The sequence below is a fragment of the Osmerus mordax genome, chromosome 5 (assembly GCF_038355195.1).
Source record: "Osmerus mordax isolate fOsmMor3 chromosome 5, fOsmMor3.pri, whole genome shotgun sequence".
Classification (NCBI taxonomy): domain Eukaryota; kingdom Metazoa; phylum Chordata; class Actinopteri; order Osmeriformes; family Osmeridae; genus Osmerus; species Osmerus mordax.
The window spans coordinates 10,434,300-10,452,011 of NC_090054.1; the positions used below are offsets into that span (position 1 = coordinate 10,434,300).

At 42.5% G+C, this 17,712-nt stretch overlaps 1 protein-coding gene across 2 annotated transcripts; it reads left to right on the forward strand.

The window, feature by feature from the left end:
- Positions 1-356: 356 nt before the first annotated feature.
- Positions 357-17,451, forward strand: anxa11a (annexin A11a). 2 transcript variants are annotated; one of them, XM_067235913.1, is made up of 15 exons: positions 357-468; positions 1,884-2,187; positions 7,497-7,585; positions 8,053-8,394; positions 8,506-8,593; positions 8,754-8,848; positions 9,220-9,333; positions 9,461-9,551; positions 13,037-13,116; positions 13,290-13,346; positions 13,525-13,618; positions 13,745-13,840; positions 14,738-14,796; positions 14,929-15,051; positions 15,230-17,451. In XM_067235913.1, exons 2-15 carry the CDS (start codon positions 1,893-1,895, stop codon positions 15,287-15,289), a joined length of 1,683 nt encoding a protein of 560 aa, XP_067092014.1. In that variant the 5' UTR covers positions 357-468; positions 1,884-1,892; the 3' UTR covers positions 15,290-17,451. The 2 variants fall into 2 exon arrangements, with proteins under 2 accessions (XP_067092014.1, XP_067092015.1); XM_067235914.1 differs by having other exon boundaries at positions 8,191-8,394.
- Positions 17,452-17,712: the final 261 nt, after the last annotated feature.

The window sequence follows — 17,712 nt, forward strand, 5'->3', positions numbered from 1 at the left end:
ACTCACAATGCAGATGTTAAGGTTAAATAAACTTCAGAAGGGTACATTTAAATAGGCTACTCATATTTTTTATGATTTTTTACACATTTGTCACAAGTTGGCTTAGGCCTATTACTTATTATGAAATGGTCAAATGAATGGTAGCATAACCTAGATGCCAAATGCATGGTAGGTTATATTCTACTTTCAACCACTAGACCTATACGCTGTTAAAACTGTCGGGATGAAAGGTAATATTCATATTAATTTAGTAATATTTTACACGAGGCAGTTGAGTCTATTGTCCTGTATGTGTGTTGATGTGTAAGTAAAAGTTACCACTGCGTGGCCTGTGAACCGCTTCTGTCAGTGGGTGTTGGATATTCACAGCGCATGGAAAGTATGAGTCCCACCCACCTTAAAACATAACTCCAAGACCAGGACTACAGAAGGAATACGCGCTGTAGGAAGAATATTCTGCCTAACAAAGTAAGTGTCGAATAATATTTATTTACATGATAAATAGCAACATTGTTAAAGCATAGATTGAGTATGTTTCTTGGGATGATGAGTTTCCTCAATCCGTCGCTAAGACATTCTATCGTTTCAAATGTTTTAACCTACCATAATTTCCAGTTAGCTTTGCGCAGCTAGCTGACTTCCGTACGCAGGCCAACAAGACATTTAATGCTACACATTAATAATGACCACAATTTATTCATCTCTGTGTTCTACAGTAGAAATTTAAAGATTTATATCGACCATGCTGTGATCTTGGCTACCACATTTAGACCTAGGCTACTGCAGATGGTCGATTAGGTTTAGGCCTAGCGGCGCGCCCAGGGAAGTTTTAGTATGACACCGTATGCACCATGACTTAAAGTGTTTGTTTAGAAAGACGGACTTTTCTTAGTTACGGACAAGGAAGTGTCTGTTTCGATCAATTTGCACAAGTGTAGGTTAGGAGATCGGATTTTTGGTGGGTTGGTGTTGTTACTCAGAGTTTAGAACCAGATTAAGAATTTAGCCCTCCATAAACCTTGTCTTTGAAATAGCTGCGATGTCTTGTTTCCCAAATATAAGCAAATGGCTGATTTAGGCTACCCTACAACATATAATTAAACTATAAACTAGTTCACCATGACTTCCTGAAACGTGCACATTTGACATTTTTCGTTTTCACAGAATATATATTTGCCAAAACCACTGCAAACGTTCATTAGACCAGAAAGTCCAGAACGTTAAAGTTCCGTTTTTTCTAAGTACCGTTCCGTTTTTTCTAAATACCATCCCAGTATACCTATTATTTTTAATACCCAAGCATGGAGTAAGGATTGTTACTGTCTGAACGGCTTAGACATGTAGGCCTATTGCATTGTCATAAAAGGGGACATTGTATTCCAGTGGGCGGCACTCCTTAACATAATTTTCTTAGTCAAAAACATCACCCCGACAGCCTATCAGACTTTCCAGTGTCATTAAAATACAAATATAGAACAAGACTCCCATTGGATTATGATGAGGAACCAAGTAATTTCTATGTAGCCTAATCCACACATTCTATCTTCCTCTCATGGAGAATAATAGTGAAATAACCTGCAGTATTAGTGTTTCGTTGTCAACATTTCATGCTGGTAATCCAACTAATATTGTGCATCTCTAATTCATATTTTATATAGCCTAGCCTATACAATGCCTCAGATAGGACAGTCAGAATTTAAGGGTAAATTATTGTCTTCTTTTTTACACAAAATAACCCAACCCTAACATTTTTGGATTTAACAATTGTTCCTTTCTGTGAAGTAAAATTCCAGGGTTCAAGGTGCAGCATGTGGTGTTGCTTGTTTTGTAACCAACAGAGGTGTGCTATCTTTCTGACTCCCTTTCCTCGTCTCTTCTCACAGTCTGAGAACATGAGCTATCCTGGATACCCTCAGGCTGTTGGATACCCTCCCCAGGCAGGAGGCTACCCCCCACAGGCTGGGGGCTATCCTTCCCAGGCAGGAGGCTACCCCCCTCAGGCTGGTGGCTATCCCCCCCAAGCTGGAGGATACCCACCCCAAGCCGGAGGATACCCACCCCAAGCCGGTGGATACCCCCCTCAGGCCGGTGGTTATCCCCCTCAGGCTGGTGGCTACCCCCCTCAGGCCGGTCCTGGTGGCTATCCTCCTCCTCAGGCTGGAGGTTTCCCATCCATGCCCCCTGCAGGTAAGACCTCAGATGCACTCATAGGAGTCATGGATGATCTACTGAATGTGGTGTAGGGAGGAAGTCACATTAGACATGTTAGTTGAGAGGGGGGTTTCTTGTTTACACCATGTTCATGTTGCTCTCAGAATGAGTCACACTGCGACATCATGAGGTTTAGATTAAGCTTTAACTTTGGGTGTGTCTGTTCAAATAGTCCTCTGTTAGACTCACCACTCACAGTCCAGCTTGTGTTTTGTATCACATTCCCCCCATTCAGAATGGCTGAAACTCTGTCTGTTGACTAGCAGGTAATTGTGAACTATTCTATGCCTATAAGGATGGTTCGTTCCTTGGTTGCTTCCCAGCTTCTATTTTTAACTTCCTTATTGGGTGCGCTTTGCCTTCGGCAAGGGCACAACCTTTGTTCTCTCACATATATATATTATTTTTTTACATTTTATTTCTTTTTGCCCCCCTAAAACTCAGTCAATATTTGGCCTACATAGACAACCTAGGTGTCAAAGGTTTCGTCTTGGTAGCGATTGAGTTGCTTCTATTGGGATTTACGTTCCGTTGCATGGTTTAAGTGGAAATTAAGTTTTTGTGGCGAAAAGTGAAGCTAACGGTGGCTAACTTGCTAGCCACAGTCAATGACGCTACTTACGTCACTAACGTCACAAAAACTCGCGTGACTACCTCTAGCAGAACATTAGTTTAGCAGCTCGTTAACTTCTGGGAGATAGCTAAGCTAACTGCTTTACTGCAAGGCAGCTGCAGAAACGCCACAAGCAAAGAGGCCAGGGTGATAACTATTTACTAATTGGGTGTGCTTTGCCTTCGGCAAGGGCACAACCTTTGTTCTCTCACATATATATTATTGGGTGTGCTCAAGCCTTCGGCGAGAGCACAACCTTTGTTCTCTCACATATATATTATTATAATTTTTTATTTTATTTTTTTGCCCCCCTAAAACTCAGTCAATATGTGGCCTACATAGACAACGTAGGTGTCAAAAGTTTTGTCTTGGTAGCGATTGAGTTGCTTCTATTGGAATTTACGTTCTGTTGCATGGTTTAGGCTTAAGTTAAGTTTTTGTGGCGAAAAGTGAAGCTAACGGTGGCTAATTTGCTAGCCACAGTCACTGACGTTACTAACGTCACTGCGTCACTAACGTCACGAAAACACGCGTGACTACCTTTGGCAGAACATTCGTTTCGCATCTGTTAACTTGGGGTTTAGCTAGGCTAACTATAGCTTTACTGCAAGGCAGCTGCAGAAACGCCACAAGAAAAGAGGCCAGGGTGATAACTATTTACTCATTTTACTTTGTGATATGACACACAATTGTGATGTGTAATGTACAATATAAGCTGATATTATTAAGGAAGTACATCTACTTTCGGAAACAGTAGTCTACTATTTCACTGAAGTATTAGCATCATGACATTAGCCTGTGTTGCCCGGGCAACACATACTACAGTGGTCTATAATGTAGCGTTATCTGTTTTCAATCGTTAAAATAAACATTCCTCACATATACATTTTCGTTGTAGGATTTATTCTGACATTAGAAAACGATTTGTTGGTGAAATTACCATTACCTGTGGTTTCAAACCAGTGTACCTCACTGCAACGCTGTAGCTTACGCAGACACACTACTGTACAAAAACATCTACACTAAACAGCTGTTTAGGAAGTCAAACGGCGACAGAACATGTTCGGTACTCCCCTTACTTAACCCTATCTAGCCGGCCCATTCAAATATGGGTCAAAAAAGACCCATAAGACCCGCCTTAATATCTTTGCCGTCCAATCACCGATTTTATTTCTGAAAACTGCCAGATACTCATGACAAGTTAAGCTCAAAGTACATATCATTGGTTAAGGGGTTACTGGGAGGGGGAAATAAATGTATCGTCTGCAACGGCAGCCATTGTTTTTCGAGGCGGAGCCAGAGCGGAGACCATGGGAGATTGCCTACAGTGTTAGATTTACAGCTTCGAATTGAAATCTGAGACGATATTCTGAGTAAAGACAAGTTTATTAATATGTGTTGTCAATATTGTCAATTAAAAGTCTAAACTTTTTACATACGAAGAATTTGTTTGTGGGAGTGATGCGAGTTTTTTCCAGAAAAAAACTCGCGTTCTGCCGTGTCCGGCAGGACAGGCAGTAATGACGTTAGTAGCACTGTTTAGCCTCGATTTGAGCAGATTTCTAAAAAACTTAGAAAAACAACATTAACTAGCTAGATTATATACACTGTAAGCTAAATGTACATGCCTTGTTTGGCCAATTCGGTCGATTGTGGAAGAAACTCCAACGTTTTTTAGTTATCGAGAGGAGTATCCAGCCATAGCGCTAGCTACTTTTGGGGCAGAGAAATGTAGGTTTCCCCCATGTTTCCACGTGTTTCCATGTAGTCACTAGAATGGTCATAACTTTTAATCAAAATATGATATTTCTAATCTGTCTTCTGTTCCACATTGCCCACAGATGTGTGGATATTCCACCTGCTCAAAGTTTTCCTCCATCTTGTAATTAAAGTGGTTAAAAATGAAGTTGTCTGATGAGGTATGGTGGATGGAGAAGTTTTTGTAAAAAATGGCTGCCTGAAATCACCTTGATAAAATATGATTTGCCTTAAGTAATCATATATTTATTCACATCATAAAAATCCCCTAGTTCTGTTCTTCAATATGGTGTCAACAGTTAAGGTGTATGATTTAATATGAAAATTCATAAAATTTGCATATTAATATGAATATCATATTTCAACAGCATATGGAATGTTTGGAATGTTGGCTTAGGCAGCAAAAGGTTAAATCAAAAGTGTATCTAACTACTAACCTGAACTTCATTGCCACAGCCTAAACGTTGTCAATCTGTTCATGAAAATAATTAATTTCAGTTTAAACCGTACAACGGAACGTTAAATCCAATTCAACCAACGCAATCGCTACCAAGACGAACACAGCAGTAGTCTAGTACTGTACCGTAGTAGTACAATTTACCGGGGCAGCTTCTCCACACAGGGCTATATCGCATTTTGCGTTGTTACTGACAATGATCGCTACCACTGAGCTTTTTATGAATGAGCGATTTTCCACTAAATAAATGTCAAGCTTATTTACGTTTTGGGGGGCATATTTTCAGTTAGCAGATGGTACTGTACTGTTTGAATCGCGATTCCATCTTCTACTGCCGGGTAACGTCGTAGAATAATCTTCAAAGGGGGTTCTTTATTAATGAATGAATGCAATGAGTAGGCTAAATGCCTGAAAATATCATGAGAAGGGAAAAACTTAAAATGACGTTTAAGTCATAGAGACTAGGTCAATTTTTACACCGGTCTGCCCAATTTATTCGTTTTGTTTCAACGATGAGGCTGCCTCTTGCAGGGTAAATGAGAAGACATCTATTTCATTCTACACTTCACTCGTATTTTCAGTTGTAAATGAGCAGCAAAAAAAAAATGCTTTTAAATCTATGTCATCTTTATAAATAATAAGTATGCATTTTTATATAAAATATACAGAAATATCAGTTGTAAAAATGTCATTCAAAAACGGACCCCTGTGCAACCGACGCAAGCAAGCACACCCTACAATTTCCCCAGAAATTGTACCCTCTCTAGTTATTATTTATTTTCGCCCCCCTAAGGATCAGTCAATATTTGGACTACATACACAACGGCGGTGTCAAAAGGTTCGTCTTGTTAGCGATTGCGTAGGTTGTATTTTTATTTACGTTCCGTTGCATGGTTTAAGTAGAAATTGCGTTTTTGTGGTGAAAAGTGAAGCTAACGGTGGCTAATTTGCTAGCCACAGTCACTGACGTTACTAACGTCACTACGTCACTAACGTCACGAAAACACGCGTGACTACCTGTAGCAGAACATTCGTTTTGCATCTGTTAACTTGGGGGATAGCTAGGCTAACTATAGCTTTACTGCAAGGCAGCTGCAGAAACGCCACAAGCAAAGAGGCCAGGGTGATAACTATTTACTCATTTTACTTTGTGATGTGAAACACAATTATGAAATGTAATGTACAATATTAGCTGATATTATTAAGGAAGTAGGCCCACATCTACTTTCGGAAACGGTAGTCTACTATTTCACTGAAGCATTAGCATGATATTAGCCTCTGTTGCCCGGGCAACACATACCACAGTGGTCTATGATGCATCTGTTTTCAATCGTTAAAATAAACATTCCTCACAAATACATTTGTTTTCTTTGTAGGATTTACTATGACATTACATTACAAGTAAACGATTTGTTGGTGAAATTATCATTACCTGTGGTTTCAAACCAGTGTTGCTCATTGCAAGCTGTAGCCTACGCGAGACACACGACAAAAACATCTAATTTACACAGCTGTTTAGGAAGTCAAACGGCGACAGAACATGTTCAGCACTCCCCTTACTTAAATCAAAAGTCTTTCAATAGGTGAAACTATCTGACTACTAACCTGAACTTCATTGCCACAGCCTAAACTTTGTCAATCTGTTCATGAAAATAATTAATTTCAGCCTAAACCGTACAACGGAACGTTTAATCGAATTCAACCAACGCAATCGCTACCAAGACGAACACAGCAGTAGTCTAGTACTTAGTAGTAGAATTTACCGGGGCAGCTTCTCCACACAGGGCTATATCGCATTTTGCGTTGTTACTGACAATGATCGCTACCAGTGAGCTTTTTATGAATGAGCGATTGGGGGCATATTTTCAGTTAGCAGATGGTACTGTTTGAATCGCGATTCCATCTTCTACTGCCGGTAATGTCGTAGAATAATCTTCAAGGGGGTTCTTTATTCATGAATGAATGCAATATGAGTAGGCTAAATGCCTTAAAATATCACGAGAAGGAAAAAACTTAAAAGGACGTTTAAGTCATAGAGATTAGGTCAATTTTTACACCGGTCTGCCAAATTTATTCGTTTTGATTCAACGATGAGGCTGCCTCTTGCAGGGGAAATGAGAAGAGATCTATTTCATTCTACACTTCACTCGTATTTTCAGTTGTAAATGAGCAGCAAAAAAAAAAATGCTTTTAAATCTATGTAATCTTTATAAATAATAAGTATGCATTTTTATATAAAATATACAGAAATATCAGTTGTAAAAATATCATTCAAAAACGGACCCCTGTGCAACCGACGCAAGCACACCCTACAATTTCCCCAGAAATTGTACCCTCTCTAGTTATTGAATGCTCTCTGATCTGAACTCTTGAGTATTTTTTTAAAAACAATGTGTCAGTAGTTTCTCATAGATGCTAGATTTAAATGACATCTGGTCTTGTGTGTATCTGTTGTAGGCAGTTGGGGTGGTGGCGCTGGGTTTCCCACCGTAGGTCTTGACAATCTGCAGAACCCCGGTTTCAATCCAGCCAATCTTCCAGCCATGGTAAGTCTGGCAAAAAATTCACTCCAGAGCTCACACACATAAAATCCTACCTCACATAATTCAATAAACAATTCACTGGATGGTTGCACTGAATATTCCAGTTAGCTTTACACAGCCTATACTGGAAATCTCATCCAGTTATTTAACGGTAAGACTTTTCCGAGTCAGCGTTTTTTTAAATCCTAAAGCTTTCATGTTAACTTTCCTCTCAATCCTCTTGCATGGAAATATATAATCATGCACATGATTTGTTCAGTCAGTACTTCAAAAGCATGCACAACTTTCTTCTCTTTCCTGTCATAATTCCCAGTCTACGTGTTGAACAATGTGCGAAACAGTGTTTTCTTTTCTCTCCAACAAACAAATCTGATAATTGCTGTCTGTAATCCGCTTTGCTTGCTAATTTAATGCCAACAATTTGGTTCTGTGCTCTTTTTATGGGATGCCATTTTTCCTTCTAACCACAGGCTAATCAGATCTCAGCTTCCATGGGAGGATTTAATCCAAACCCATCCATGTTCCCCCAAACCCCTGGAGGGTACCCCTCTGCCCCCCAGTCTGGGGGCTATGGGGCCCCTTCCCCTAACCATGGCCTGTACCCGCAGCCTGGAGGGCCAGGGATGGGTTACCCAGGCCAGCAGCCCATGCCTGGCTACCCGCGGGCACCATCACCCAACCCTCCCATGCCCGGCTATGGAGGAGGACCAGCACCTAATCCGTCCATGCCGGCGTACCCGCGGGCCCCATCACCCAACCCATCCATGCCAGGCTACGGAGGAGGAGCCATGCCTGTAGCTCCTGCCATCAATGTAAGAGACTGTCCCTGATAGATGTTCACGGGTTATCCAAATGTGAAGTGAATCTGCCTACCGACCCTGATTTTAGGCCATATTAAGGAAATCCCCTCATTGTCCTTTCAGAGAGGTTTCAGGGGTACGATCCAGACCTTCCCAGGAGCAGACCCCCTGAGGGATGTGGAGGTTTTGAGGAAAGCCATGAAGGGTTTTGGTGAGTCGGTTATAATTGTCTTGCATCAGGAAGTTCCAATGTTCTCAATGAATACTTGACAGCAATTATATTAGTAAGCATTGAAAGAGCTCCACAAGGAAATAACCCAAACTTCTTTTGACTTGATATGTGGTTTGACATAGTTTGCTTGTCTGTACAGGCACCGATGAACAAGCCATTATCGAGTTGCTTGGGAGTCGGTCCAATAAGCAACGTGTACCTTTGCTCATGGCCTATAAAACCTCCTATGGAAAGGTAAACATTGCAGTCATCTATCTATCACCAGCTCCTGCATTATCAGCCTCACCATTGAAGGTTTAACAACTGATGACCACTGAGCACCAGGTGTCTAGCTGTGTTGGTTACTACCCCAAAACGATCTGCTCAGATTTAGCATTAGATTCAGGATAAGGTATACAGCACCATGACTTTCTAGGGTATTTTATCTAGTCCCAGGGTGGGTGCTAGCTAGACATGTCCAAACAACAGCTGCTATAACTTCCAGTAATTGGGGTGAGGGTAGGGTGTCCTCCAGGCCAGTAATAGCTATGCTCTGAAGCTTTTTTGGAGCACCAGTTGAATGTGGAATTTAGTCACTCCAACCGTGTATCCTCCTACCCTAACAGGATCTTGTTAAGGACCTGAAGTCAGAACTTTCTGGAAACTTTGAAAAACTGGTGCTGGCCATGCTGAAGACTCCAGCCCAGTTTGATGCATATGAACTTTACACTGCCATAAAGGTTTGTTTTCTCCAAATCAGGACTCAGACTGGAACATGTAGAATGTCACATATGCAGACTGGAGCCTTATGCTAGTTGTACTGTACGTTCAGCTAACTGACATGGTTCTTGCTTGGAACCCTAACAGGGAGCAGGCACAGATGAAGCCTGTCTCATAGAGATCCTGTCCTCTCGCTCTAATGCTGAAATCAAAGAGATAAACCAGATCTACAAAACAGGTATGTTCCCCGCACCGCGCAACACTGGGGAAATATTATTTCTGGGGAAAATGAGTTCATGTGTGGTTAAATCTGTTCCTCTAGAAAAATAATACTGCTTAAGGCCAAAATATATACTACTCCGTTTTCACGGAGACGGACACAGGGAACGCCCTCTCCGATGTGGAACGCCCTCTCCGAGCCCCTCGGAGAGCTGTACGTGCACCTCCTGATTTTCCTGACTATCCGTCCGTCCGTCATTTTACGGATACCCCTTGGCTGTGATTGGTCCGCTAACGTCAAAGTAGCTTAGCGTCATCAGAGCGTCATCAGAATCAGAATGGGATTTATTCGCCATGGAAGTTTGCACAGACAAGGAATTTGCTTTGGCAGGAAGGTGCATACAATAAACATATACCTAAAATTTAAATATGTGGACTATCTATACTAAGGGTACATAAACTAGCAGTACTAAGTGGGATTAGAATATAATTAAATATACAATAAAATAAAATATAAGTTGCCGTAAATTACAATATAAAAATACAAAAATACAAATATTACAAAAAATACAAATGTACAAGATACCATTATTGTAATGCAGTGCAAAAAGCAGGGTGTTTTAAGCAAGAAGTCATTAGAGTCAGTGTGGTCCCTTGGCCTTGTTGAAGAGGCCAACAGCGGAAGGGAAGAAACTGTTTTTGTGGCGTGAGGTATTGGTCCTGATGGACCGCAGCCTTCTGCCGGAGGGGAGTGACTGAAACAGGGAGTGTCCAGGGTGGGAGGAGTCGGCCACAATCTTCCTCGCTCGCCTCAGGGTCCTCGAGGTGTGCAGGTCCTCGAGGGTAGGCAGATTGCAGCCAATCACCTTCTCAGCAGTGCGGATGATACGCTGCAGTCTGCTCTTGTCCTTGGCAGTGGCAGCAGCGTACCAGACGGTGATGGAGGAGGTGAGGATGGACTCAATGATGGCTGAGTAGAAGTGCACCATCATTGTCTTTGGCAGGTTGAACTTCTTCAGCTGCCGAAGGAAGTACATCCTCTGTTGTGCTTTCTTGATGAGGGAGCTGATGTTCAGTTCCCACTTGAGGTCCTGGGAGAGGATAGTGCCCAGGAAGCGGAAGGACTCCACAGTGTTGACTGGGGAGTCACACAGGGTGATGGGGGTGAGTGGGGCTGTGTTCCTCCTGAAGTCCACAACCATCTCCACTGTCTTAAGAGCATTGAGCTCTAAGTTGTTCTGGCTGCACCAGGTCACCAGGTTGGCCGCTTCACACCTATAATCAGACTCGTCTCCACCAGAGATGAGCCCAATAAGGGTAGTGTCGTCCGCAAACTTCAGGAGTTTGACGGACGGATGACTGGAGGTGCAACTGTTGGTGTACAGGGAGAAGAGCAGAGGAGAAAGGACGCAGCCCTGAGGTGATCCGGTGCTGATGGACCGGGAGTCAGAGACTTGTGTTCCCAGCTTAACGCACTGCTTCCTGTCAGACAGGAAGTCTGTGATCCACCTGCAGGTGGAATCAGGCACGTTCAGCTGGGAGAGCTTGTCCTGAAGCAGGGCGGGGATGATGGTATTGAAGGCAGAGCTGAAGTCCACAAACAGGATCCTGGCATAGGATGCTGGGGAGTCCAGGTGCTGTAGGCTGAAGTGGAGGGCCATGTTAACTGCATCGTCCACAGACCTGTTGGCTCTGTAGGCAAACTGCAGGGGGTCCAGTAGAGGGTCAGTGATGGATTTAAGGTGTGCCAGCACCAGGCGCTCGAAAGACTTCATTACCACAGAGGTCAGGGCGACGGGTCTGTAGTCATTATGTCCTGTTGGCCTTGGCTTTTTGGGCACAGGGATGATGGTGGAGGACTTGAGACAGGCTGGCACATGGCATGTCTCAAGGGAGGTGTTAAAGATGTAGGTAAACACCGGAGACAGCTGGTCAGCGCAGTGCTTGAGGGTGGCTGGAGAGACAGAGTCCGGCCCAGCTGCTTTGCGGGGATTCTGCCTCTTGAAAAGTCTGTCAACTTCACCCTCCTGAATGGAGAGAGTCGTCACTGTAGAGGGGGGGAGGTGGGAGGCCTCCTGGGTGGGAAGGGGTAGTTCAGGACTGTCCAATTGTCTTTCAAATCTGCAGTAGAACTCATTCAGGTCGTTGGCCAGGCGGGAGTCGTTAGTGGAGTGGGGGGCTCTGGGCTTGTAGTTGGTAATCTGCCTGAGCCCTCTCCAGACAGAAGCAGAGTCGTTTGCAGAGAATTGGTGTTTTAGTCTCTCTGAGTACAGTCGTTTAGCCTCCCTCACCGCCTTGCTAAACCTGTTCTTCGACTCCTTGAAACTGTCTTTGTCCCCACTCCTAAACGTGGCCTCTTTCTCTGACCTCAACCTTCTGAGTTTAGCTGTAAACCAGGGTTTGTCGTTGTTGTAGCTTACCCTGGTGCGTGTTGGTATACAGCAGTCCTCACAGAAGCTGATGTATGATGTCACAGCCTCTGTGAGCTCATCCAGACTATTGGTAGCAGTCGTGAACATGTCCCAGTCAGTGCAGTCCAAGCACGCCCGCAGATCCTCCATAGCTTCACTGGTCCACTGTTTTGATGTCCTCACAGCAGGCTTACAGCGCTTTAGCTTCTGCCTGTATGCAGGAATCAGGTGGACCATGGCGTGGTCAGAGTGACCCAGTGCTGCTCGGGGGACCGCATGGTATGCTTTGCTGATTGTAGAGTAGCAGTGCTCCAAGGTGTTTCCTTCTCTGGTAGGGCATTTGATGAATTGTCTATATTTTGGGAGTTCTTGAGTGAGATTGCCTTTGTTAAAGTCGCCTAGCACAATAACCAAGGAATACGGATTTTCATGCTCCACACTCAGTATCTGGCTGGCGAGCACACGTTGAGCCTCGTTGACGCTAGCCTGCGGAGGCATGTAGACGCCAACCAGAATGAATGATGCAACCAACCAGAATGAATGATGCACCAACAGTGAAATTCTTATGACCTGGCAGGCAACATCTACGCAGTAGACGGGCATAACATATATTTTTTAAAGCACATATAACATAGTAACAACAATTTACATTTAAATTGACGGCTAGCAGCAGTTTACAGGGAGAAGTGAGGAATATTAAATTAAATAATCTGCATATATAGGTAGGCCTAGTAAGTACGTGTAGTTGTATGAGTGCAATTTTCATATTGCTAACAGAGCAACTGCCTGTTCTTGATAGATAGATGGATACTTTATTAATCCAGAGGGAAATTTAGGATTTAGGAATTTCTTAAAGTGCTTACATTGTTCTTCTCTAAGGTTCAAAAACATGGCTCTACCTATTGTTCTGGCGGTGAATTGTTTTCAGCACCCACAGCCTTCGGAGTACTATAAATTCAACGAATCCGTCCGGAGTCGGAGTAGTATAATTCGGCCTTTACCTTGCAACCGATCACAGCTGGTTTGAATGCCTCAGTAGCGTGACAGTAGGTGAGTTCTGAAGGCTTTCTGTGACAGTTATGTCTTGTTTCAGAGTATAAGAAGAAACTGGAAGACTCCATCAGTGGAGATACCTCCGGACACTTCCGCAGACTTCTAATCTCCCTTGCCCAGGTGTGGCTCACAGACTTTTATCTTAAATGAGAAACAACACCTTGATAAACCATGACTCAGTTTGTCTCAACATCTCTGAACGGCTCCTGAGCTTTAGTTATCTTGGATATGTGGTACCTGCACAGTGTAGACGGGTGTAATTGACATGTACAACTGACTGTTTGTGACAACAGGGTAATCGGGATGAGAGAGAAACTGTGGACATTTCCATTGCCAAACAAGATGCCCAGGTAATTCCTTGATTCTTTTGCAATAATTATTAACCTCATATACAGTATATAGTCCCTATAGGAAGTCTACACCCCTTTTAAAAATGTATACATTTTTCAACCTCTCTGCCTGAAATAAAAACTTAGGAAACATTTGTATACCAGTCACTGTAAGGTACCTTATGACTTCCTTCTGCAGGCCCTCTATGCTGCAGGGGAAAACAAGCTGGGAACTGATGAGTCCAAATTCAACGCCATTTTGTGCGCCAGGAGCAAACCTCACCTCCGAGCAGGTAGCTCCCACAGACTGGGTCACACACTACACCTGTCTGAGTCTCAGATTCTGCATGAAGCTGCCAGTCCACACAAAGCCAACCCTTACGGTGTTTTGTAATGTGTGTGTGTGTGTGTGTGCGCAGTTTTCCACGAGTACCAGCAGATGAGTGGCAGAGACATCGAGAAGAGCATTGAGAGGGAGATGTCTGGAAATCTAGAGGGTGGCATGCTAGCAGTGGGTAAGAAACACCTCTGGACGTGACACACACACACCTCTGGACGTGACACACACACACCTCTGGACGTGACACACACACACCTCTGGACGTGACACACACACACCTCTGGACGTGACACACACACACCTCTGGACGTGACACACACACACACGTGATAAAGCTCCCACACCCATACAGGTCTTCCCTGAATCACACCCATTCTTACTCAATCACATCCTCTACGCTATATGCACGTACAAAGGATTTACCATGACGTAACAAAAGCCATTTTCCGAAAGATGAATGAGCTGCTTTCTATTTTTAACTCAATCTTGTTTGTTTTGTTGACATCTGTTGTAGCAACAAGTGAAGGTCCTGTGTTTTTAAAACTTTCTTGTTCTTCCCTTTGCTTTCATTGCTCAGAGTTATGGTATAGTAACATGCTTCTGGTTTGACATATTCATCAAATATTTCTGTCTGTGTGTCAGTTGGAATCCTCTCTCGAAACACATTTCACCGTGCTGTGGTTTGCAGTGTCTGTCGTCTTCACGACGCATGTTTAGTCATTTATTTCATAATTCAGTTTCGATTTGTAATTATTTTTGATAACATTCTTTACTGTTGCATGTGATCTCAGCCCCAAATTCTCGGGAACATATACAGTACGTCAACTATACAATACCATATCATATGTGTAGTGTTTAAGGAAACAAATGCACTATACATTGATTGATTGAGTTGGTTAATGTTCAACCGTAAGGGTCTTTCTCCTTTTATCTGACTTGAAGTGTTTGTGTTTGAAGTTCCATCCTTGAGCTGCCCCTCCTGTTATATGGCTGCTGATGGTGTGTGTGGTGCAGGAAGGTGATTAGTTGCTCCTGCCTGGTGTAATAAACCCTTTTTCTCTCTGCGCTCCAGTCAAGTGTATTAAGAATACCACTGTCTACTTTGCTGAGAGACTCTACAAAGCCATGAAGGTGAGACACTGAGCCAGAGAGCATTCTGCCATGCCGAACCATGGGATCTTTCAGCATTGTTAGAATATGCCTTGTCGGATTTGTTGAGTCCTCACGTGTGTGTTGCGTGTGTGTGTGTGTGCTCATTCTCAGGGTGCTGGGACTAAGGACACAACCCTGATTCGGATCATGGTCACTCGTTCTGAAGTCGACATGCTGGACATCCGCCAAGAGTACATGAGGATGTACGGAAAGTCGCTGTACACACACATCTCTGTAAGTATCACCGCTGTGTACACACACACATACACACAGGAACTTGCCTGTTTGTGTGTTATCCTGTGCTATGATACTACTACATGACTGAGAAACAGAAAATAATTCTAAAAATGATTGGTAATATTGACCGTTGGTTATTTTGTCGGCTAATGTTTTGTGCTTTGTCCATGGACAGGGGGACACCTCTGGGGACTATAAGAAACTGCTGTTGAAGCTGTGTGGAGGGAGCGACTGAAGCCTCCACACAAAGGATCTCCCAGAAGGGGGCTCTGCATGCCGTACCCTACATGCTTACACATGTTTACAGAATCGCTGTATCTTATCTATGCATCACACTCAGCATTATTGCATGCCGTGCTGTTATCAATGCAATCCTTTTTTATCAAACTTCTTATTGGGGTATGCTGATTTGGTTTTTCAAAGCAATAAAGTATATATTTCTAATTAGCATAGCATGAGGAAGGATATTTCAAAAACCATATTAGCATAGCATGAGGAAGGATATTTCAAAAACCATTTAGATTGGATTTGGTAATAAAGAGATATATACCTGTATATTTTAGACACACAAAAAAAAAACATATTTAATAGTCGGTGCCAAATACGAATCTAGCAAAAAAACAGATCAGAATTCTTCAGCTAAATACCAAAGTGGTAAGTTTATATTTCTGTTTATATATTCTGTTAATATAGAGTATATTTTTTCGGTGTTTTTTTACCTTGATTTTGTCCTGTCTTTGCTAATTGCATTATTCTACCTTTAATTTGTGTCTGCATAACTCAAAAGTAAACCTCGCAGCATACATTTCAGTGAAAATGTGTCTGTGATGATCTCAAAATAAATACTGAGGTTTCGAATCTTTGCTAATTTGATCAGTACCTATTTTATCATACTCATGAATGCTTCCCTTTCTTGAATCTGTTGCCCTTGTGCCCTTGAGATTTCAACTCTAAGGTGTGCATGGATGCCTAGAGATTTTAAAGATCAGTAATCAAATCATAGTAAAACCTTGAGGAGGTTACAGTACATACAGATATCACACTCTGTTTGTGCTGAATTCACTCGCTCCTCTGGAGGGCAGTAAAGCCTTTTTGTTGCAGAAGTGTACAAGCTACTGTTAGTAATCCGGCTATGTTATGAAAACCTACTATTGAACAGCAACTATATAATTGTGTTAAAAAAAAATCCTCGCTCATTCAAAATAAACCAATACAATTGATGTACAGTGGCCTACTCTTCTAAATGAAAAGTGAAAACATTGAGCATGCTTCCACACTTATTAACTGACTATCTACCCTCATACGTTGAACCTAGATAGAAATTGATGCTTTGTGAAGATTCGCCTGTGTTGCAGAATTCAGCTTTCATTTTACAGGGGGTCTGTAAACCTCCTTTTTCTTGACTTTAAATGTTGCAGGCGTCGACTATCGACGTGTCGAGCGCTGCGCTATGATCCAGTAGTTATGGTAGTGTGTGTTTACCGCGCTATGATCAATAACTCTGGGAGACAAGGCAGGGGGGACTCAGGGAAGCCTCTGGGATGGATTGATGGCATTCATAAAGCTGCCTGGGCCACATTAAACATGTCTGCCATGTCTGCCCTGCTGTCAGAGAGCTCAGGGACCTTGGTGCGACTTATCATTGGATGACAGCCATGTTGGGGGAAATCACTTTGGATTATATCACATTATTTAGGATTGGCTGGGGAGAAAGTAAGGGGTGGAAGGGGGCAGAAGGCTTGGAGCCTTGGTCTTAAGAGAGCAGTGTATTAAGAAGTGTATTAAAGTTATATGTGCCTTGGTGCACCATAGGAAATTTATGGCCAAAGCTTTCCGACTGAATCCCATTCTGATCATAATTCGAGCCTCTATTGTTTTTCCTTTTTGTCGTATTTTATGTGCCTGGTTTTAGGCCTTTTAATCCACCAACGTCCTTATTAATATGAACGCTTTGAGCTAGGCTTGACTGTAAATCACAAACATCCTGTCTGATCATATCAGATACACAAACCAGGGATTAGGCCTAAACTGCATTGTGGATGTATAATGAAATGTATTAATCCAATGGAAGACCATCAACGTTCCCTGAACTTCCCACCCTACTATACAGTCAAGTGCTTTAGAAATAGAGCAGCATTCGTCCTAAAGGACATATGGGTTGTTTTCATTTAGTGGTTGTAGGTATTGAGATGCTGTGTGGGGATTGTGGGAGTAGATGTCAGTATTTTTTTATGCTGTGCTATTTTATGATACCGTTATTGCCTATAGTTGCTCCTTTAAAGCCTTTTGAACAGAAATAACATCAAGGTCATATATTTATACTGACAAGTATAAAAAGGATGCACTATTTGGAGTTATGAGTAAGCCATTTCTGTGTAAATAAATAAAAATGATGTACCTTTGTGTGTGTGGATAAAAATATATATTAATGTCAAACAACCCTCACCATTGACGCTGGCCACTCAATTTTACACTTCTTTTTTCAGACGGGAATAAAATGCATCTGTAAAGAATGGCAGTCATTTTCCCTTTTATAAATTATGTGATGGATATGCAGACTCTGTGCATTATAAAACAACTGGGACTCAATTTGTCCTCTTGTCTGGGTTGTCTAATAAACAATTCAGTTGAATGGTGCTTCCGGGCATCTCCCAGATA